The following is a 21,513-nucleotide window of genomic DNA, read 5'->3' on the forward strand; positions in this document are numbered from 1 at the left end:
TGGTGTAAATATCCAGCACTTACAAAACAAATACAACATTTAAATGCTTTAGAAAGGTATTGTACAAACTCACAAAATGTCACCGTTCTGCTAGACTGAGGAGAAAGTGCCTGACACATGTCAACTAAAGACTTGTTACAACACTTTATTCTTTCCCGTTTAGTGAGTATGCGTTAAAGCTGCGCAGTCCCCGTGCGCTCGAAGCCACTGTGCTTGCGTTGTAGCTGCGCAGCTGTTGTACGCTTGAATCCCTCAGCGCGTGTCATGTGATCAGCGCGCGACCCTGTGTTGTGGAAGATGGCGTGCTGTGGTGGTTGTTTGTGTTGTTGTAATGAAGGAGAACCCAGAACACCAGAGGAGCTGGTATGATGTCATTTATTTGTGTGCTCCGTTTTCTCATGCATGCGGTGCTGATGCTCTGCGCGTGCTGTGTGTGTGTGTGTGTGTGTGTGTGTGTGTGTGTGATGCTGCTGTTGCTGCTGTGTGTGATGCTGATGCTGTGTTGTGTGTCAGTGATGCTTTCTGATGTTTTCTCTGGCTGCTGAATTTAACATTCACAGCTTGTGATGATGTAACGTTAACTGTGTCTCAAACCAACTGAAGTGAGTTCCCTAACTAGTCAGCAGCAGTTTGGTGATCTTTATCCAGGGGATCAGTTTGTGAAATCATATCATTTAATTGAAAACAGGGTTCTCATTGTGATGAAATGAATGTTGTAGTGTTGTGTTCATATGTGTCATGCTGCAGTTGAATGATGTGAAATGTGAAGGCTGCTGCTGCTGTTGTTTGTATGAGTCTCTCTACTGTCTGGTGTCATGTCTGGCCATCTGTTCACTGTGAGCTCGGAAAATCTCTGAGGGACTTTATTCTGTAAAGCATCTGCTCCCATTTTATGAAGTCCTGTGTTGATGTCGGTGCTGCTGTCTTGTGTTTGCTAGACCATACTGGGTGAAACCAGGGATGATGATGATGATGAGATATTACCCAGAAAAGACTACGAGGTCAGTGAATCATACACTTAGATGAAAAAAATAAAGCTCGAACTAAAACCTGACCTGAGATCTGTGGTGTGTAACACATTTCAGAGTTTGGATTATGACCGCTGTATCAACGAGCCATATCTGGAGGTTTTGGAGGGCTTGGATAATAAGGTAAAAGTTGTGATGTGTTCATTTATCACATTTGAACGATGTCGTCATATTTCTGAATACGTTGTTTATTTCTCTCTGTTTTTCTTGCAGAAAGCTGGAAAGTATGAAGCCATAAAGTGGATTGTGGTCTTTGCTATCGGAGTATCAACAGGACTGGTATGCACTTTAAAGCCAGCTCTATGATTGGTGTTTTTATTGATGTGGATGTATTAGGGCTGTCAAACGATTCATCCTAATATACGTAATATATGTCTGTGTACCGTTCATGTTAATTTTGTATTTATAAACACATACATGTAGACATATCTAGGAAGTATTTACATGTATTTATTTATTTATATTTACCAATAATTGAAATTATAGATAAGTGTTTATTAATATTTTGTGTTTTTCTTAAATATATGCATGTATGTTTATGTGTTTATAAATATATACTATATGTACATTTACATTTATGCATTTGGCAGACGCTTATATCCAAAGCCACTTACATTGCATTATACTACACATTTTGTTTCTGACTATGTGCAGTCCCCTGGGATCCATGCTCTTACCACTGAGCCGCAGGAAAGCTGTGTTTGTCATATGTAAATGTGTCCTGAATATATACATGTGTGTGTTTATAAATACAAAATGAATATGCACACAGTATACAGACATATATTATGTAACTTTTATTCTGGATGTGATCCATCCATTAATGGTTTGACAGCCCTAGGTTATATACACTATATATTATTTAGGGATAATGTACAGTCAGCTGGCTGTTATTGCAGATTATTACACGGCTTATTTGAATGCTTGATTCTGATTGGCCAGATAATGTACAAGCAGCCGGTTGTTATCACAGAAATAAGCCCCTTCAGTGTGACACAAGACCCTCCGCTTCACGTTCTGATCACACTGACGGGGATTATCTCTGGCATAACAACTGGCTGCCTGGACATTATCCCTCACATCAACCTTAGGGTGAGGAACATGCAATTTGGTTGAATCATTTGTACTGTAAATATAATCTCATTTATGATATTAAAAAGGCATATTTATTTATATTTAATTTGCGTACGCGTGACTATAGCCAATCAGAATCTAGAAGCTAGCTGTTATCAATCTGTCTGAAGTAGATCTATAATTGTTATTATGCTATAAGTGTGAAAAGTGTTTTTCTTCTTTCAGACTGGGCTGTTTGTGGATTTCTTTGTGCGACTCTTCACACAGCTGAAGTTCAGTTTGGTTGGAGGATGTATCTTTTGTCGTCTTGTGTTTTGTTGTGTTGTGTGTGTGTGTGCTGTGTGTTTGTCATGTGAAGATCTTGTTGTGGCGAATCAGTTTTCTTACATTGCAAAAAGAACAAAGGTTCCAGGTGCCAAAAGGTCAAAACTTTATTGCTCGAGTCAACAAAGTGAGACATCTGACAAATGCACATCTGACTCCAACATTTATACAAAACTTACAAGGGGTTTTAGTCGATCATGATGTCATCTTATTTTATTAACCAATCCTTCTTTCGCCCACCACAATTATGTCATGAGTCATTGGTCATCATGACCTGTTTCAGGTCATGTTCCCCCCTTCTTCACCGCCTTCTCTCGTCTTTAACTGTGGCCAAACTTCTGGCCTTGCTCGCTGTGCTGTATCAGCGTACAAGATTGTAGTCACAGTTTTCCTGTGGCTCAGTGGTCAGAGCGTGGCGCTAGCAACGCCAAGGTCATGGGTTTGATCCCAGGGGACTGCACATAGTCAGAAACACAAATGTATAGTACAATGCAATGTAAGTGGCTTTGGATAAAAGCGTCTGCCAAATGCATCAATGTCAATGTAAATGGCATAGTAACGGAAAGTGCCTGGATTTCATAAACACTAGCAAACATCAAAAACACAGCTGTGCAGGGTGCTTTTCTGAATGTCATACAAATGTGTGTAAAACGAAGAGCAATACATGGTGAATACTGATCAAAAACATAAAGACATATCATGAAATTCCTCCATAATCCTTGACGTGTTGTTCAGCCGTAGAGGAATGCAGTGAGAACGGATGTCTGGCTCTGTCTTTACTGGAGCTGCTCGCTCTCAACATGATGTTCACATTCATCTCCAGTGTTCTGGTGCTCATTGAGGTCAACTTCACAGACACCTTACATACATGATGTCATCACACGTGTCACGCAATGATTTATAGCTCGACCCGAGTACAGAATCTCTAGAACTTCACTGAAGTATGAAGTAATGGGTTTGTCAAAATAGTGTTTACTTTTTTACTGAATTGTAGTCCTCATCATCTTGTGTCATTCATTTTCTGAATCTAAATGTTGAATCTTGAAGTTTTAACATGTAAGAATGGAAAGAATGTCATCATGTTTTTCCATCGACTGTTTCTTTTTTCACTATGTCATGAATTATTTTGTGATGTCACAGCCGGTGGCGGCCGGGTCTGGTATCCCGGAGATTAAAAGTTACCTGAACGGGGTGAAGATTCCTGGCATCGTGCGCCTGCGGACCTTCATTTGTAAGGTCACAGGAGTCTTGTTTGCTGTGGCCGGAGGTACCAATGACAGAATCATGTCAATCAAGCGAAACAGATGTTTGCTTACGTTTTCCTTTCCTTACTCATTCGCTCTCTGTATTGTTTTCATCTCAGGATTGTTTGTTGGTAAAGAGGGACCGATGATCCACAGTGGAGCGATTGTGGGGGCGGGGCTTCCTCAGGTACACGCCCACTGGCCGAGAGCCCATGAAATGGCTTTCTTCTCACTTCCTGTTACAACAGGAAGTAGGGGTGAAACGTATAGAGGGGTTTGTCCCGCTTTTATTCACGGTGATTTCAGTCTGTCAGAGGCCGGTGGTCCGTTCTCATTCTTCAGAGGATTTGACAGGACACACGTCTGTTTGTGCTGATTACCCAGATTTCACTGGATGTCTGGAGAACCCATGAGCTCTCAGCTCTCATTCTGTCGATTGAGTGGATGGATGTTTTTTACCTGTTGTTTGAGTTTATTGTTTATATGGCAGTGTGTTTATTTCTCTTTAGTTTCAGAGCATCACCTTCAAGAAGATCCGCTGTCACTTTCCGTACTTCCGCAGTGACCGGTGAGCACCAAACCACCAAAATCCTTCATTCGAAGTGATTGGGTATCAGCATCATGTCAATCCAAACAAGCCTGTTTGATTTTGAAACACTAAAGGGTCACACACCCCTCAAAACAACATTCTCTCATCCTCCAAGTCTGACCAATCAGAGGGGGTTTTATTCACGGCTGAATACGTGATGTGCTAGCTTTTGGGTAGTGGCAAAATAACATGAGAGGAATCGATCTTTTTTCTGCACGTCCTAGAAATCTCAAATCGGACATTGTGAGAAATATTACAGTCATCAATAAATGCCCTTTCATTTTTTTGATTTGTTTATTTGCTTTCCTTGTGATCTATTTGGTGGTTTGCGTTCTTTAATCTACTGCAGCGGTGACTTATTTTGCTTGTGCATGGAGAAACAGCATTTCTGTTTTCACTTCTTCAGGGATAAGAGGGATTTTGTCTCTGCGGGGGCGGCGGCCGGAGTCGCGGCGGCTTTCGGTGCACCTATAGGGGGCACCCTCTTCAGTCTGGAGGAGGGCTCGTCCTTCTGGAACCAGGCCCTCACGTGGAAAGTGGTACGTGGACGTGTGTGGGGCTGTTGATCAACTGCAAATCGCTTGAAAAAAACCTTTACTCATTCGGTTCCCTTCCTTGTGGTGGAATGAACTGCAGCATCCTTCATAACTTTCAAAAAACAGCTAACCAATAACTGTCTGCCTGTCTAAAGAGAAAACAAATTGTTGTTCATTGTCTCCTGGGCTTACTCCAGCTTTAATCCTCTAGTAGCGTGGCCTTGTAAACGAACGGTTCTGTTTAGCGTGTTGACAAAATGTTATATGCTCTCTTACCTGTAAGTGGCTTTGGATAAAGGCGTCTGCCAAATGAATACATGTAAATGTACGTGCTCCTGAAGAGAATGAAGAAAGAATCACATAAATCATATGAAATGTTCAGTAATGTCCCACATGATGTGTTTCAGCTCTTCTGCTCCATGTCTGCCACTTTTACACTCAACTTCTTTCGTTCTGGGATTAACTACAGTAAATGGGGCTCCTTCCAGCTGCCCGGCCTGCTCAACTTTGGAGAGTTTAAGGTATAAAACTGAAGCGGTTCATATTCTTCAACAGATTTAGTTTCCTTACAGATGTTTAGTTACTTTCTTTAGATATTATGCACAAGAACTTCATTTGTCACATAATTTACCATCTCTGTGACCCTCAAGTGAAAAGGTGTGTTTGACTTCATTTACATTTATTCATTTGGCAGACGCTTTTCTCCATATACTTCATGTAACACTGCACACACCGATCAGCCGGATATATCCCTTGCAGACTAATCCTGATTGAAATGGTTTAGAGGGTTTCTTTGACAAAGTCACTAACATTTTAAGTTAAAGTTCCGTTCCCTGTAGTTCAACCTTTAGTTAGTGTGTAATGTTGCTGTTAAAGCATAAATAATATCTGCAAAATTATAAAGCTCAAAGTTCAATGCCAGGCGAGATATTGGGTCTCATTCACTTAGCATGTGATCGCACAAATTGCGTGAAATCTGCATACGAACACTTTCACAAACAATCATGATTCACAAAAACTTTCGTACTAACATTTATTCTAAATATAAGAGAAAAGATGGGAACAGCTGAAAGCACACGTATGCAAAAATCACCAGTCTCTTTCTCTCTCTCTCTAAGACAAAATGACAAAATGTATTTTTCATCTTAGGATAATAGTTATATATTATACTTTTTTTTTATTATGGATATGTATACTTAAATTTAAAATGATTTCATCATATCCAGTGAAAGAGCAAGAAAACCTGTGTTAGACTCTAGCTCGAGTTGCGGGGCTTCTCTGAATAACAGTGCTTTTACAGCCGGCTAACCAGAACTCTGTAAACTGCGTGTCTGTATAAAAGGTGTTTTATTGCGTATGAACTGACTTTGAGGACTGTGCACTTAGAATTACTTGCGAGAGCTCGTCTGTAGACAGCGTCACATGGGGTTGTCTGGAGTAACTTTGACTTGAAGATGGACTGGGTATGTTCTATGCAAATGACTAAACTCGTGCACGCGGCCGCTCATTTAGAATACTCCAAATTCACTAACATTAGGTGGAGGTTATTTACAAATTCATATGCGTATGCACGTGTTGTGAATTAGGCAGACAATTTTCAATTCAAATGTCCGTATGAATACGAAAAATCTACGCAATTATTAGTGAATGAGACCCATTGTCTTTAACGGAATTCGCTTTTCAAGGACTACAGAGAACGTCTGGAATCGGACTGCAGCCGAGGTACATGATGTCACTATTCCGAGTTTTTGAATAACCCCTGCCCACAGGAATACGCCAAAAAAGGGCCGAGGCTGAAGAGCCGCTGGAGTAGTGTTTGGTTATCATCGCTTAATTACTTTCACTTTCATCCCCTCGTGAGCAAAAGTTCTATAGTGCTGCTTTAACGCCATATGTCACAGGACTGGCTCTACAACATTTCTAACCAGAATGCACTGCTTTAAGTCTTCATGCAGCGCTGCATGAAGCCGAACACACCTAAACTTATTGCTATGTAGATGACCTCTGGTATTACATGAACTCCTTCCAATCAGGTCATCATGGATGAATTCAAGAGATGTTTTTCTCTTCTGTCTGCAGTGTCTAGATGGAGATAAGACGTGCCATTTGTGGACAGCAGTAGATTTGGCGTTTTTTGTGTTGATGGGGGTGGCAGGAGGTCTGCTCGGCGCTCTCTTCAACTGCATCAACAAACGACTCGCAAAATACCGCATGAAAAACGTTCATCCCAAAGCAAGATTCATCAGGTCCATTTTACAGATTCATATCACGAGATTCATCAGGTTCATTTGACAGATTCATATCACGAGATTCATCAGGTCCATTTTACAGATTCATATCACGAGATTCATCAGGTCCATTTGACAGATTCATATCACGAGATTCATCAGGTCCATTTGACAGATTCATATCACGAGATTCATCAGGTCCATTTGACAGATTCATATCACGAGATTCATCAGGTCCATTTGACAGATTCATATCACGAGATTCATCAGGTCCATTTGACAGATTCATATCACGAGATTCATCAGGTCCATTTGACAGATTCATATCACGAGATTCATCAGGTCCATTTGACAGATTCATATCACGAGATTCATCAGGTCCATTTGACAGATTCATATCACGAGATTCATCAGGTCCATTTGACAGATTCATATCACGAGATTCATCAGGTCCATTTGACAGATTCATATCACGAGATTCATCAGGTCCATTTGACAGATTCATATCACGAGATTCATCAGGTCCATTTGACAGATTCATATCACGAGATTCATCAGGTCCATTTGACAGATTCATATCACGAGATTCATCAGGTCCATTTGACAGATTCATATCACGAGATTCATCAGGTCCATTTGACAGATTCATATCACGAGATTCATCAGGTCCATTTGACAGATTCATATCACGAGATTCATCAGGTCCATTTGACAGATTCATATCACGAGATTCATCAGGTCCATTTGACAGATTCATATCACGAGATTCATCAGGTCCATTTGACAGATTCATATCACGAGATTCATCAGGTCCATTTGACAGATTCATATCACGAGATTCATCAGGTCCATTTGACAGATTCATATCACGAGATTCATCAGGTCCATTTGACAGATTCATATCACGAGATTCATCAGGTCCATTTGACAGATTCATATCACGAGATTCATCAGGTCCATTTGACAGATTCATATCACGAGATTCATCAGGTCCATTTGACAGATTCATATCACGAGATTCATCAGGTCCATTTGACAGATTCATATCACGAGATTCATCAGGTCCATTTTACAGATTCATATCACGAGATTCATCAGGTCCATTTTACAGATTCATATCACGAGATTCATCAGGTCCATTTGACAGATTCATATCACGAGATTCATCAGGTCCATTTGACAGATTCATATCACGAGATTCATCGGGTTCATTTGACAGATTTATGTCACAAGATCCACCAGGTTTATTTTACAGATTCATATCACGAGATCCATCAGGTCCATTTTACAGATTCATATCACAAGATCCATCAGGTTCATTTGACAGATTCATATCACGAGATCCATCAGGTCCATTTTACAGATTCATATCACAAGATCCATCAGGTTTATTTGACAGATTCATATCACGAGATCCATCAGGTCCATTTTACAGATTCATATCACAAGATCCATCAGGTTAATTTGACAAATTCATATCACGAGATCCATCAGGTCCATTTTACAGATTCATATCACAAGATCCATCAGGTTCATTTGACAGATTCATATCACGAGATTCATCAGGTCCATTTGACAGATTCATATCACAAGATCCATGAGGTCCATTTGACAGATTCATATCACGAGATTCATCAGGTCCATTTGACAGATTCATATCACGAGATTCATCAGAATGATTTTACAGATTTATTTCATATTCCTCATTGTGATTTGTGTGGCTTTGGATGCACAGCCTTAAACTTCTTCATATGACTGTGCACTAATTCCAAGACTTCTAAAGCCGTAGGGCTCAAATCTCGTTTAAACCCATACTGTTTGGCTTTATGTGTTGACATTAAAGTTTGTACAACACATGGTAATGTAGTGTTTTTAAATATAGGCTGTTACGCAAGGGTTAATAATTGACAGAAATGAAACTTTTGTGTGAAAAGTGTTTTGTACATGTAGATATTGTATGTGTTGGTGTTTGTGTGATTGTTAGGGTGTTGGAGAGTCTTCTGGTGTGTATGGTCACCACTCTTGTCATCTTCATGTCCTCAATGACTCTCGGGGAGTGTCGAGATCTCGTCTCCCCTATGACCAACACAACATCACAGGTCAGACGGACATCACCTCTCTCACACACAAGTGTTTGTGTGTTAGATTTGTCATTGAATCACTGACCAATACAGCATTAGATTCACCGATAGTCCCCTGTATTATAAATGCAGGTGAGACAAGGTTGCTGTGTTGTTTTGATCTGAAGTCAATACATGAATACAATGAACAATGTTTCAATAAATGATGAACAACTAAACACATACAATAGCTTTCCTGTAGCTCAGTGGTTAGAGCATGGCGCTAGTAACGCCAAGGTCATGGGTTAGATCCCAGGTATTGCACAGACTTAGAAACAAATGTGTAGTATAATGCAATGTAAGTCGCTTTGGATAAAAGCGTCTGCCAAATGTATGAATGATTGAAATGAAATGATTAAAATAAAATTAATAGCAGTGAAATACTGTGTTGAATTAATTGAATGTGTCCAACATAAGGCTATGCAGTTTGATAAATGTAATAAAGTTAAACATACAGCAGTAAATGAGTTTCACCTAATTCAACATTTAAAAAAGATTTTTTGTCTTTTGGTGTGATTTGTGTGGCTGAAGAGACTAATGCTGTAGTTCTTTGTGTGTTTTGTAGGAGGTGAACTCAACCATCCGCCGTTTCTTCTGCTACAATAACACATATAATGACATGGCCACGCTGTTCTTTAACCCTCAGGAGGTGGCCATCCATCAGCTCTTCCATCAGAACGGTCAGACACGTTATGATCATTCACATACACTGTATTTACACGTATGTAAACTATGTAAGTATGTGTGAGTTCACGGATTATGTGTAGGAACCTGTACAACTATTCAACGCTAGTGTCCGCTCAAATGAAACACACGTACTTTGGATTTCATTCTACAACATTTGATGTCAGCATGTAGATAGATAGCCAGCCGATCTAGCGGTCCCAATCCCCTTTAGACAATTAAAGTGTGCTAACCATGGTTTTGCTGGTTTGAAATGAAATGCTTTTCTAGAAGCATACCCTGAAGCTCAACGATCTGAAACGATAGATGTGGAGTTCATTATTAGTTTAAGAATGTTAAAAGATAGTTTTTTTTTTCATTTGGTTTACAGCGACCTTCAGTCCGGTCACCCTCTCGCTGTTCTTCGTGCTGTATTTTTTTCTGAGCTGTTGGACGTACGGCGTGTCCGTCCCCAGCGGTCTGTTCGTGCCGTCTCTTCTCTGCGGGGCCTCACTCGGACGCTTGGTGGCCAACATCCTCAAAATGTAAGATTCACCTCTACATCCAATGTGTTTGTAAGGTTGTTTGAGGTGCCCGAACACCCCCCACACAAGAACGATACAAAACTAGAAGTTCATCCACCAATGAAACTAATCCCAAAATGATGATTTACAGATGGAATAAATTCCACATGCATATGGATATCACGAGTTTTGTCATTTAAATGTGTTTCATTGCAGAAACTTTCATATGCAAATCTATTCGGGCACTTTTGCTTTGATTGGAGCAGCTGCCTTCCTGGGAGGCGTGGTCAGAATGACAATCAGCCTGACGGTTATCCTGATCGAATCCACCAATGAGATCACTTATGGACTGCCCATTATGATAACACTGATGGTATGAACGTGATGTGAAGGAAGGAGATGAAAATGAATGTTCTGAGACATGAATCAGTCAAACACAGGTCGCACTGCTGTTGTGTTGTGTTGTGTTGTGTTTGATCAGGTGGCCAAATGGACGGGAGATTTCTTCAACAAGGGCATTTATGATATTCACATCCACCTGAAAGGCGTTCCGCTGCTGGAGTGGGAAACTGAAGTCGAGATGGACAAGTACATCATTTACTCTGTGTGGTGTCAGTGTGTGACCGGAGGAATAGTGTCGAGGAAACGTCTGCTGTTTCATTTTTCATGTCTTTACCGACTGTACGTGTGCTGTTGACCGGTGAATGTGTTTGCTTCGTCAGACTGACGGCCAGTGACATCATGGAGCCCAACCTGACGTACGTGTACCCTCACACCCGCATTCAGTCTCTGGTGAGCATCCTGAGGACCACCGTCTACCACGCCTTCCCTGTCCTCACCGAGAACCGAGACAACGAGAAGGACTTCATGAAGGGAAACATCCTCATAAGCAACAACATCAAATTCAAGGTTGCACAACATTGTTTTGACCACGTGATGGCGCTGACAGACCGCTGCTTGCATTTGCTTGACAGCCAGCGGAGTTACAGATCAGTTCGGACACATTTTACAAAGAAAACGCTCAAATCCACAGCTTCACCGTCTCTTTAGTGGCACATTTAAAAGCAACTGTTGTAGTCGTGTGAAACGCATCATTTCCTGTCGAAGAAGTCTTTTATGTGTCGTTGGATCAGTAAAGGTGAACTCACCTACAGATGTGTGTGTGTGTTCAGAAGAGCAGCGTGTTGACCCGAGCGGGCGAGCAGAGGAGGAGGTGTCAGTCTATGAAGTCATACCCATCCAGTGAACTGCGTAACGTGTGCGATGAGCGGGTGAGCGAGGAGCCGGCGGAGGAGGGACAGGACATTCTTCAACAGATGCTGGACAGAAGGTCAGCGTACACACATTACTGATGTCATCAAAACACATCCAACTTACTTATATTCAGATAGATAGATTTAGTCGCCTGTATTTATTGTTTAATCACATACAGACGTGCTCAAATTTGTTGGTACCCGTTCACAAAAAATGAAGAATACACAATTTTCTCAGAAATAACTTGAAACTGACTAAAGTAATTGGCATCCACCATTGTTTATTCCATATTTAATAGAAATCAGACTTTGCTTTTGATTTTTTAGTCAACACAATATTGTCAATAATAAAACAAATGAAAATGTCATGGACAAAAATGATGGGAGCCCTAACCTAATATTCTGTTGCACAACCTTTAGAGGCAATCGCTGCAAGCAAAGGTTTTCTGTAGCTCTCAATGAGACGTCTGCACCTGTTAACAGGTAGTTTGGCCCACTCTTCCTGAGCAAACTACTCCAGCGGTCTCAGGTTTGATGGGTGCCTTCTCCAGACCGCAAGTTTCAGCTCTTTCCATAGATGTTCCATAGGATTCAGATCAGGACTCATCAGAATAGTCCAATGTTTTGTTCTTATCCATTCTTGGGTGATTTTAGCTGTGTGTTTTTGGTCATTATCCTGTTGGAGGACCCATGACCTGCGACTGAGACACTGGGCAGTACGTTTGGCTCCAGAATGCCTTGATAGTCTTGAGATATCATTGTGCCCTGCACAGTTTCAAGATGCAGCAAAGCAGCCCCACAACCTAACCGAGCCTCCTCCATGTGTCACTGTAGGTATGGTGTTCACTTCTTTGAAAGCTTGATTTTTTCCTCTGTGAACATAGAGCAGATGTGACTTCCCAAAAAGCACCAGTTTTGACTCATCTGTCCAAAGGACATTCTCCCAGAAGGATTTTGGCTTGTCAATATGAATTTGAGCAAACACCAGTCTGGCTTTTTATGTTTTTCTTTCAGAAGTGGAGTCCTCCTGGGTCTTCTTCTTGCTCAAAAAGCGACGGATGGTGCGATCAGAAACTGACATACCTTCACCTTGGAGTTCAGCTTGTATCACTTTGGCAGTTCTCCTTGGTTCTTTTTCTACCATTCGCACTATCCTTCTGTTCAGTCTGGGGTGGATTTTCCTCTTGCGGCCGCGCTCAGGGAGGTTGGGCTACAATTCCATGGACCTTAAACTTCTTAATAATATTTGCAACTGTTGTCACAGGAACATCGAGCTGCTTGGACATGGTCTTGTAGCCTTTACCTTTACCATGCTCGTCTATTATTTTCTTTCTGAGCTCCTCAGACAACTCTATCCTTTGCTTTCTCTGGTCCATGTTCAGTGTGGTGCACACAATGACACCAAACAGCACAGTGACTACTTTTCTCCTTTAAATAGGCTGAATCACTGATTACAAGATTGGATACATATGTGACACTAATTAAAGAAACTAATTAGTTTGAAATATCACAATAATCCAATTATGTGTTATCTTTTCTAAGGGGTACCAACAACTGTGTCCAGGCCAGGCCGGTCTTTCCACAGCTTCTTTGCTTTATTCTATGACATACCAAAGGCATGCGAGAGTATACATTTACTTACTTAAAAGAATGACATACTTTTAATTTCATCACTCTTCAGGAGGAATGAAGCATTGTTTCAATGAGCTGTAAGGGTACCAACACATTTGAACACATCTGTATTTAGTTATTAAACGCTAGATCACATCTGAACACGTTCAGTCTCTCAAACACGTGCGTGCTTTTTCTCTTTATTGTCTCCCTAAAGCTGTGATCTGTCATTTGAAACATTAAACTGCGCATTACTTGATGTCAAACTGACGTTTTCCCTGAAATCAGAGCCGACGGCTCAACTTATAAATGTAAATGGGGTTAGGAGACGGCTTTCAGCACTCATTTGTTGTGTACGTGCTCAAACCCGTATTTGTTTCTTTTTAGCAACAAAAGTTACAGATTGCGACTTTAATCATGTAGTGACGTTGAATGGTTTGTTTTGTAGTTTAGTGATTTCTCTCTGGATTTGTGTTGTTGTTGTGTGTGTGTGTGTGTGTGTGTGTGTGTGTGTGTGTGTGTGTGATGATGATGATGTGTCATGTTTTAATGATGGTGGCACGAGTGATTTGTGCCGTGTGTTTTGTCAGACATGTACCGTATCCAAACCTGTACCCCGATCAGTCTCCCAGTGAGGAGTGGAGTATGGAGGAGAGGTTCCGCCCGCTGACCTTTCACGGGCTCATTCTGCGCTCACAGCTGGTCAATTTACTGATCCGCGGCGTCTGCTATGCCGAGAACCAGTCGGTCCGTCTCGCCTCTCTACTTCACTAAACTTGAACCTGTAATATCATAGATTCATGAATACTGACGATGTCCCACCCTGCATTCTGTCCGATGAAAGTCTAAGAAATACTTTCTGTGCATTATCTCTCTGTCCTGTAGAGTGCCTCTCAGCCACGACTCTCTCATTCAGAGATGACGGAGGATTACCCACGATTCCCTGACATCCACGATCTTGATCTGGCCCTTCTCAATCCACACATGATAGTGGTAGAGCACACACTCCTCTTCACGTGTGTGTGTGTGTGCGTGCGTGCGTGCGCGCGCGCGCGCGCGTGCGTGTGTGTGTGTGTGCGTGTGTGTGTGGAATTGTTCGTAATGCACTCGTGTTGTGTTCAGGATGTGACTCCGTACATGAACCCGTGTCCGTACACCGTGTCTCCAAACACGCGTGTGTCTCAGGTGTTTAATCTCTTTAGGACGATGGGTCTCAGACACGTACCTGTGGTGAATGCAGTAGGAGAGGTGAGTTTTCACATACTGTAAGTACTAAACCACAGCACAAAACTGCATGGGTCGGGTTATGTCACTGTGACTGGGCATGTCATGATATGTGTCCACACAACTCTTAGAATAATACAGTACGCTGCTGCTCCATGTCACTGCTCCAGTCATGTGACTTTACTGCTTTAGCTCGGATGAGGAAAGATTTCGCTGTTTTCACTATGTGTTTGTGTTTCAGATTGTTGGGATGATCACCAGACACAATCTCACTCATGAGTTTTTAGTTGCTAAACTCCGACAGCATTACATCACAATCTAATACAACACCCCTCGTGCTACAGCCATTTACTGTGTGTGGAGCACCACAGTCCATTACATCAGCCCCCCCGCGCACGCACACGCGCAGACGCAGACACAGATCTGTGCGTGACAGGTGAGATGCCGGAAACACTTTTCCTTTCCGTCTTCAGACTCCTGAATGTTTTCAGTTTGTGTGTAACGTTTGCTTTTGCACAAAGCGCTGCAGAAGAGGACCTGAATCATCCCGACATTACACAAGCAAATATTACTGACCTCTGACCTCTTTTCACTAAACATCCGTTAATTCTGCTCATGTTCAGATTGTTTTAACATTACAATATTTGTTTCATGTTAATGTTCATGTCTAACCTAACATTATGGGTTTCATTCCAGGCATTTACAGCCAAGTCAATCAAATCAATTGAAAAAAAAGATTCGTTTGTTTGCATAAATGAAACGAGGGCTGTTTTAGGACCATTCGTTTGTTTTATTGTACTTTTGCATGGTTTAACTGCATTACGCTAAAGAGAATTTGAGGCTGAATATTCATATTCATTTGTTTTTTAAGCAATAGTAAAATAAGTTTTTTTTGTTAACATTAGCTAGCATGAACACTACTTCTACAGCATTTATTCATCTTACTTCATGTTCATTTCAGCATTTACTAAACATTTTTAAGTTGTAGATGTTAACATTGGGTTATGCTCAGTGAACTAACATGTTGATATGAACATAAACAAGGGTGAATAAATGCTGAAACGACTATAATGTTAACAAATACAGTCTATTGTCAAGTGTTACCCTTTTAAGAGTGAAATATTTGTTTATTATTTTGTGGCATTATGTGAGGATCATTTACATTCCCTGATGTTTGTCAGAGATTCTCACGCTGTGTGTCAGTAGTATTGAACATTGATGGGAATATAAATACAGGGATTGAACTGTAATAGACAAGTTTGTTTGTCTCACGTAACATGGGATGCTGATATGAATCTGATAACACGGCCAGATGTGCATCTTCATATGACAGCAGAGTAAAACAGAGTTCTTTATGTTTGTTTTGTTCAGTGTTATGTTCTCTTTTCTTCTTATTTGCTTTATTTAAGAAATTTCACTGTGATTTTCCTATGTGTTGCAAATAATGTTTTTAATTTATATACGATGATGTAGGCCTATATTGCAGTATTTTTATTGCGATGGAAAACTGTTATTTCAGTTTTACTTGACTTGTGCATAATGATGTATGTTTTCCAGCATACGGTTTCATGTTTGAGCTTTTGTTAATGTGATTCAGATGGAGACTAAACCACCAGCCGTCTGTTTTAAAAGCTTCATATGCAACTGACATGTTAAAATCGTCTACAATGTACAATGTATACTGTCAATGCACGTACTTGGAATAAAATGTGCACACTTGTAAAACTTGTGTTTAAATGAAGAAATGAATTTTCAGTATTTAATGAATGTAATTTTACATAATAACGTTTAAGATTGTTCATTTTGATGGATTGATGATGGATTGTATATATTACAATTGAGTGTTGTGTTAGAAATGTAATGCAAATCTAATCTAAGACCTTCAAGGACCGATCAGAAACTAGTATTTTAATTTATTATGTCCTCATATGATGCATACAGTAATAGGCAATAACACATTTACAAATGAAAGCTGTTTTCTGAAAACCTTTGAATTATTTAATAGTTTATCAATAAACAGATGTTTCTTAATATTAATATTACGAAAGCATATAGGCTACGTTGACTTTTTCTCTGTTCAGGCGTCATCTCCTGTTAAGCAAGCAAAAATCATCTGTACTGAAGTACCAAATGTTCAATTGTTAATATCTCCGTTTCTGTATGTTGATCAAACAAGACATAGTTTGTCAAATTAAAATGGATATTTAACCCTTAAATTAACACAAATAAAGGCTAGTTCTCATGTTCACCTGAGTGTGATAACATGATAAAAGAAAACTGATCCATGTTGAGAAATGGAGGAGGATATCAGGACATGTATAAGCTGTATTGAACATGAAGAGTGTGTGCGCGCGCGCCGCGCACCTGCTGAACTTCATGAGCGTCTTCACGCTCGAGCGCGTGGAGTTAAACAAGTTTTGACGCGCGCACACAAACCTCGTATAATAGAGTCTGATGTGTGTCCGACATGCACTGATTTAATTTCCCTCGAGCTTTATTAAACACTGCAGACGAATCGTGCCCTTCGTCAATGACACGATTAAAGAAACACTGTAATCCATCATTTACTTTTTTCTGATGAACACAGAGAAAGATATTTTGAAGAATGCTCATAACCAGACAGATTTTGCCCCCCATTGACTCCCATATAGGAAAATTTACTTTATCATTATTTTTGTTCTGTTGAACACAAAAGGCGACATTTTGAATAATGTAGGACAGCAAACAGTTCTGGGACACTTTTGTATAGGGGGAGGAATCTGTTTGGTTATAAGCATTCTTCCAAATCTCTTTCTCTGTGTTCATCAGAACAAAGACATTTAGACACATTTGGAACAACTCGAAGGTGAGGAAATGATGACAGAATTTTCATTTTTGGGTGAAGTATCCCTTTAATCCCATTCACATCTGTGATGTCATATCAACAAACAACCGGGCCGTGTGACAACACGTTCAATGAGTTTTTGAAAGCAATAACAACAGCAATTTAACGCGCTACAGGTTGTTGTAGAATAGGATTATAAAAAATTGTTTATACTTTTCTGTATTTTTGGACTATCACCCACCAACCGAGCTTAGAAAAACAACATTTATTTCTACATGAAGACATTTGGGGCATATTTCCATGTGTCTTGTCCTTTCTGTTAATCTTGTTGTATATAAAGGTTTTGTTTTTATTAGCAGGAGAAAGTGTGCGCAGTCCCGGTCTTTACATTTATGTCATCCTCAGAATCTGTGACGTAACTTTATCACACACGTGATGAGATGCAGACATGGCTCACACACACATCACTGATGGGCTGTAATTGGATGATGTGTGTGAAGATCTGTGTCAGTCTGTAAGAATGTGAGTGAGGCTGGAAATGTGACGCGTTTCTAATGAGAGCGCACGCGCATTATTCATGCAATCAGCCCAGGGTCCCGCTGAGCTCAACTCGTGGGATTATAGGTGACATGGCCGGAGGGTTTTTGAAGGCTTCGGGCAGGTGTTTATAAGAACCACCTGCAGCTGCTTCACTCATTAGGGTACAGCACTGATGCGTCGTCTAATGAGTGTGATAATAGCCGGCGTGCGTGCGTGCGTGCGCGCGTGTGCGTGAGTCATACAATGACTTTCTCTGTCTTATTGACCTGAGCACAAAAAACAGAATTACTCAAGTTTTTGTCGAATGGTTTTATTAAGGTTACATATTCTCAGTTCTACAACTGGTGGAGTATCAGATCAGTTCCTGAAATCTCACGTATTTTACAACCGTTTACGGTGTGACCGTTGTGTCACACACACCTAAAACAAGTGTTTGTCAAGCAAACATTGCATGTCAGCAGTTCATGAATAAATGCAGAAGAATAATACACATTATATGTCTTCGTGAGCACTCAGGTTAGTCATTCTTAATAAATACGTTCACAAAGCAAGCTAAATGAAATCTGAATAATGTACAGTTTTACCAAAAGAAGACGTTGGATCCATAAATCTGTCAAAATCAATTTAATGTGAAAGATTACAGCCGACAGATGAGCCCCTCTCTCAAAATACATCCAGAGACTGATGACATTCTGAAAGATAAATGAAGGATTCGTGGGTGGATGGAGGAGGAGGTAACGGCTCTCTTTTCACTCACGTTAGCCTTTCTTGGAGTTGCACCCGAGAGTGTTGGTGGAGCCGATGCGATCCAGTCTTCCCCCAAAACATCCAGACAAACTTTTACTCCGGGTCGACATGAGGAGATCAATGAGGCGTTTTCTCTGCGTCTCGTATCCCTCGGCGGGGCTTGAGTCCTCGGCGGCGGGGACGTCGTCCTCTCTGTCCCAGGCCGTGGAGGCCGGGCTCCGCTCCATCACGCCACGGTTGATTTCTTCATAATCCGTGTCTCTGTCAGAAGTTTCTTCTGTGTTCAGAATCTCTTCAAACTGCTGTAACAAACTCTGGAGAGAAACACGACACATGGTTAACTCTCTCGTAGCTTTCCTGTGGCTCAGTGGTCAGAGCATGTCGCTAACAATGCCAAGGTCATGGGTTCCATCCCAGGGGACTGCACGTACTTACAAACAAAAATGCAATGTCAGTCACTTTGGATAAAAGCGTCTGGCAAACGCATAAATATCGTCTGCTTTATCTTATTGTGCATCCGCCGCCAGGTCAAACTGGAATTTAAGAGCGTAGCCTGAGCTCACAGAACGCTTCATTCATCTCTCCAACAACTCTTTATTGTTGAAAACAGAAACAAATTGAAGAATAAATAATCCGTCTCATTGAATGACGTGCTCTTACACTCTTAAAAAAAAAGAAGGTCCTTCGATGCCATAGAAAAACGTTTTGCTTCCACAAAGAACCTTTAACATCTGAAGAACCTTTCTGTTTCACAAAAGGTTCTTTGTGACAAGAAATGGTTCTTCTGTGGCATCGCTGTGAAGCACCTTTGTTTTCAAGAGATCCTGAGATCACGCTGGGATTGTAGATACAGAATCAAATGTTAAAGTGCGGTTGGTTGGTGTACCTTGAGTTTGGTGTTGATGCCGGCGGTGTGTCTGCTCAGTGTGTGGCCGCGTACATCCATCTGTTGGCAGATGAGCAGCAGAAGAGCGATTCCTCTCATCATCCTCATGGCTGTGTTCCTCTGGATTGTGAACTGGCCGTCTGCCTGAAGTCTGTTTATATAAGGACAGTTGACCGTCAGCTGCTCATCTCTCGTAAAGCGTGTGAAGTGCATTCCAACACCTCTCCTCTGATAAGAATCCATTTCCATTTAAGTGTCTGTTTGCAGCCGTGGAGACGCTCGACGCCGTGACCTCAGGTGGCACACACGTGTGGCATACATCAGCGGGAATGCATCCGCTTCACAGGCGTCTGCCATCGGAACCGATAGAGAACACACGGAGAACCATCAGGGGTTAAAGCAGATGACGGCCTTTATACGGCCATGGAGTTCAATGACATCATCATCAGATGCCCTCATGTCAGATGGGATTGTTTGACGCAGATGAGCCGAGCGTTATGACGCCCTTACAGAAAAGACACATGAACATGTGATCGATCACACATGTGAAATGTGTGTTTCTGGAACATTTTGGTGTGAAACCCACGATCACATGTGAAGACATATCACCACATGTTGTGTTCTAATGGGTTTTTACATGTGATCCCATGGGTTTCACATGGGAATGCACACAAAAATGTTCCAAAACATGTGTTTTTGCACATGTGAGTCTCTTGTGTCTTTTCTGTAAGGACAATTGTCGCTGTTTCAGACATAAATCTGAAGAGGACGTAATATTTCATGTTTTGTTAGAGTCGCAATCTCAAATAATCGAACCGTTTAAATGTCACTGTTCCTCCGGTGGAACCTGTTCATGGAAAACGATATATCACTGGAAAGGTCTAAAACACACAAGATACATGATGCAGATCACTGAAGATCAAATGTACAAGAACGTTCTCGTGATGATGTTTGTTTCATCAAAGATCTGCCAAGTGTGTTCTTTCAGAGGAGACTGGCTGACTTCAGGTCCAAGCATTCGTCAAGTACGACCATTAACGTTGTGCACTTTCATGCGTGTTCTCAATACATTTGGTGACAGTTAAAAGGTTCATATTAGAAGCGTTTTGGCTCTGAAATGATGTGGCTGAGAGTTTTTGAAAAAAAAGTTTTGGTGATGCAGAAAGCAGTGACACTTGATAGAAGACGTATCTGTGTATTATTGTGCCACAGTGTCATTGTTGAATGAAGTGAATGTTGTGTATTGAGATGTAAGAGCTGAAGTGTGATCTCATCATGATCTTAAAGCGTGACTGATGTACTGTATTGAGGAAAATGACTTAAATTCCCTTGTTTCGTCAAAGACATTAAAGAAAAAGACGAGATCAATCCAAAAGCATGTCAGCATAAACATTTATTAAACAAAAGAATGACAACGAAAGGAAAGATGCATATAAATACACATAACTTGACAATCGAATAAATATCTCAATAAATATGCATAGTTAAGAACAATGGCCGGACTCTGTCGTGTAGAATGACGCAGAAGGTTAAGACATCGCTTTCTCTCAGGACCTGAAGAAGAAGAGAAGAGAAGACACGTGCGTTACAAACAATCATGTTTTCTTCTTCCTTGAATCACACGATTGGTGCGGACACTAACCTGTTGGTCCTGCCGGCAGTTTTACATCCCAGAGACGACATGGAGCCGATTCTGTCCAGTGGACGGCCGAAACAGCCGGAATATTTCTTGGAGTCCTGCCGGACGGTCTTCAGGTCCCGAGCAGACAGATACTCCCGCACATCCGTCTCGGTTTCGGGTTGAAGGAGCATTTGATCAATGTTGACCTGCTCCTGCTCCTGGTCCCGTGATGAAGCAGGACGAGATTCTTCAAGACGCTGTAGAAGAAGCTGAAGGGACACACACACATCAGGTCACTTTCTCAAAGACTCTTTTCATTCCAGATTCTTGGTTTTAGACTTACCATCAACACGTCCACGTCCTGGCTTGTTAAGGCCCCTGTGTGGTGTAGCGGTAAAGCGTTCATGAGCTGAACGCTGAAGATCAAGAGAAAGCCCAAAGTCAGAGGAACGTCAGAAGATCTCATGTTTTCTCTTC

The 21,513-nt window shown here is 41.1% G+C and overlaps 3 protein-coding genes across 7 annotated transcripts; 1 reads left to right on the plus strand and 2 right to left on the minus strand.

Annotated features, from left to right (window-relative positions):
- The first annotated feature begins 256 nt into the window (after positions 1-256).
- clcn6 (chloride channel 6) lies at positions 257-16,445 on the plus strand. 5 transcript variants are annotated; one of them, XR_008962225.1, is made up of 23 exons: positions 257-363; positions 939-1,001; positions 1,086-1,151; positions 1,242-1,307; positions 2,328-2,394; positions 3,162-3,268; positions 3,567-3,693; positions 3,790-3,857; positions 4,180-4,238; positions 4,666-4,798; positions 5,203-5,316; positions 6,875-7,041; positions 9,008-9,122; positions 9,709-9,823; positions 10,198-10,351; positions 10,547-10,703; positions 10,812-10,918; positions 11,053-11,239; positions 11,503-11,660; positions 13,785-13,941; positions 14,080-14,442; positions 14,660-14,854; positions 14,940-16,440. XR_008962225.1 is itself a non-coding variant. In XM_057326859.1 (23 exons), exons 1-23 carry the CDS (start codon positions 298-300, stop codon positions 14,738-14,740), a joined length of 2,568 nt encoding a protein of 855 aa, XP_057182842.1. In that variant the 5' UTR covers positions 257-297; the 3' UTR covers positions 14,741-16,424. The 5 variants fall into 5 exon arrangements, 4 of the variants coding, with proteins under 4 accessions (XP_057182842.1, XP_057182841.1, XP_057182845.1 ...); XM_057326859.1 differs by having other exon boundaries at positions 14,080-14,187; positions 14,317-14,442; positions 14,660-16,424; XM_057326858.1 differs by having other exon boundaries at positions 14,660-16,438.
- Positions 16,446-18,540: 2,095 nt separating this feature from the next.
- On the minus strand, positions 18,541-19,522 carry nppa (natriuretic peptide A). Its single transcript, XM_057326871.1, has 2 exons — positions 19,416-19,522; positions 18,541-18,843 (listed from the first exon to the last, which is right to left on the minus strand). The coding sequence occupies exons 1-2, from the start codon at positions 19,515-19,517 to the stop codon at positions 18,541-18,543; spliced, it is 405 nt and encodes a 134-aa protein (XP_057182854.1). The 5' UTR covers positions 19,518-19,522.
- A 1,337-nt stretch (positions 19,523-20,859) lies between these two features.
- nppb (natriuretic peptide B) lies at positions 20,860-21,513 on the minus strand. The gene is made up of 3 exons (XM_057326876.1): positions 21,380-21,513; positions 21,058-21,305; positions 20,860-20,969 (listed from the first exon to the last, which is right to left on the minus strand). The coding sequence occupies exons 1-3, from the start codon at positions 21,500-21,502 to the stop codon at positions 20,963-20,965; spliced, it is 378 nt and encodes a 125-aa protein (XP_057182859.1). The 5' UTR covers positions 21,503-21,513; the 3' UTR covers positions 20,860-20,962.

Source organism: Triplophysa rosa, unplaced genomic scaffold (assembly GCF_024868665.1).
Source record: "Triplophysa rosa unplaced genomic scaffold, Trosa_1v2 scaffold139_ERROPOS793776, whole genome shotgun sequence".
In the NCBI taxonomy this organism is placed as follows: domain Eukaryota; kingdom Metazoa; phylum Chordata; class Actinopteri; order Cypriniformes; family Nemacheilidae; genus Triplophysa; species Triplophysa rosa.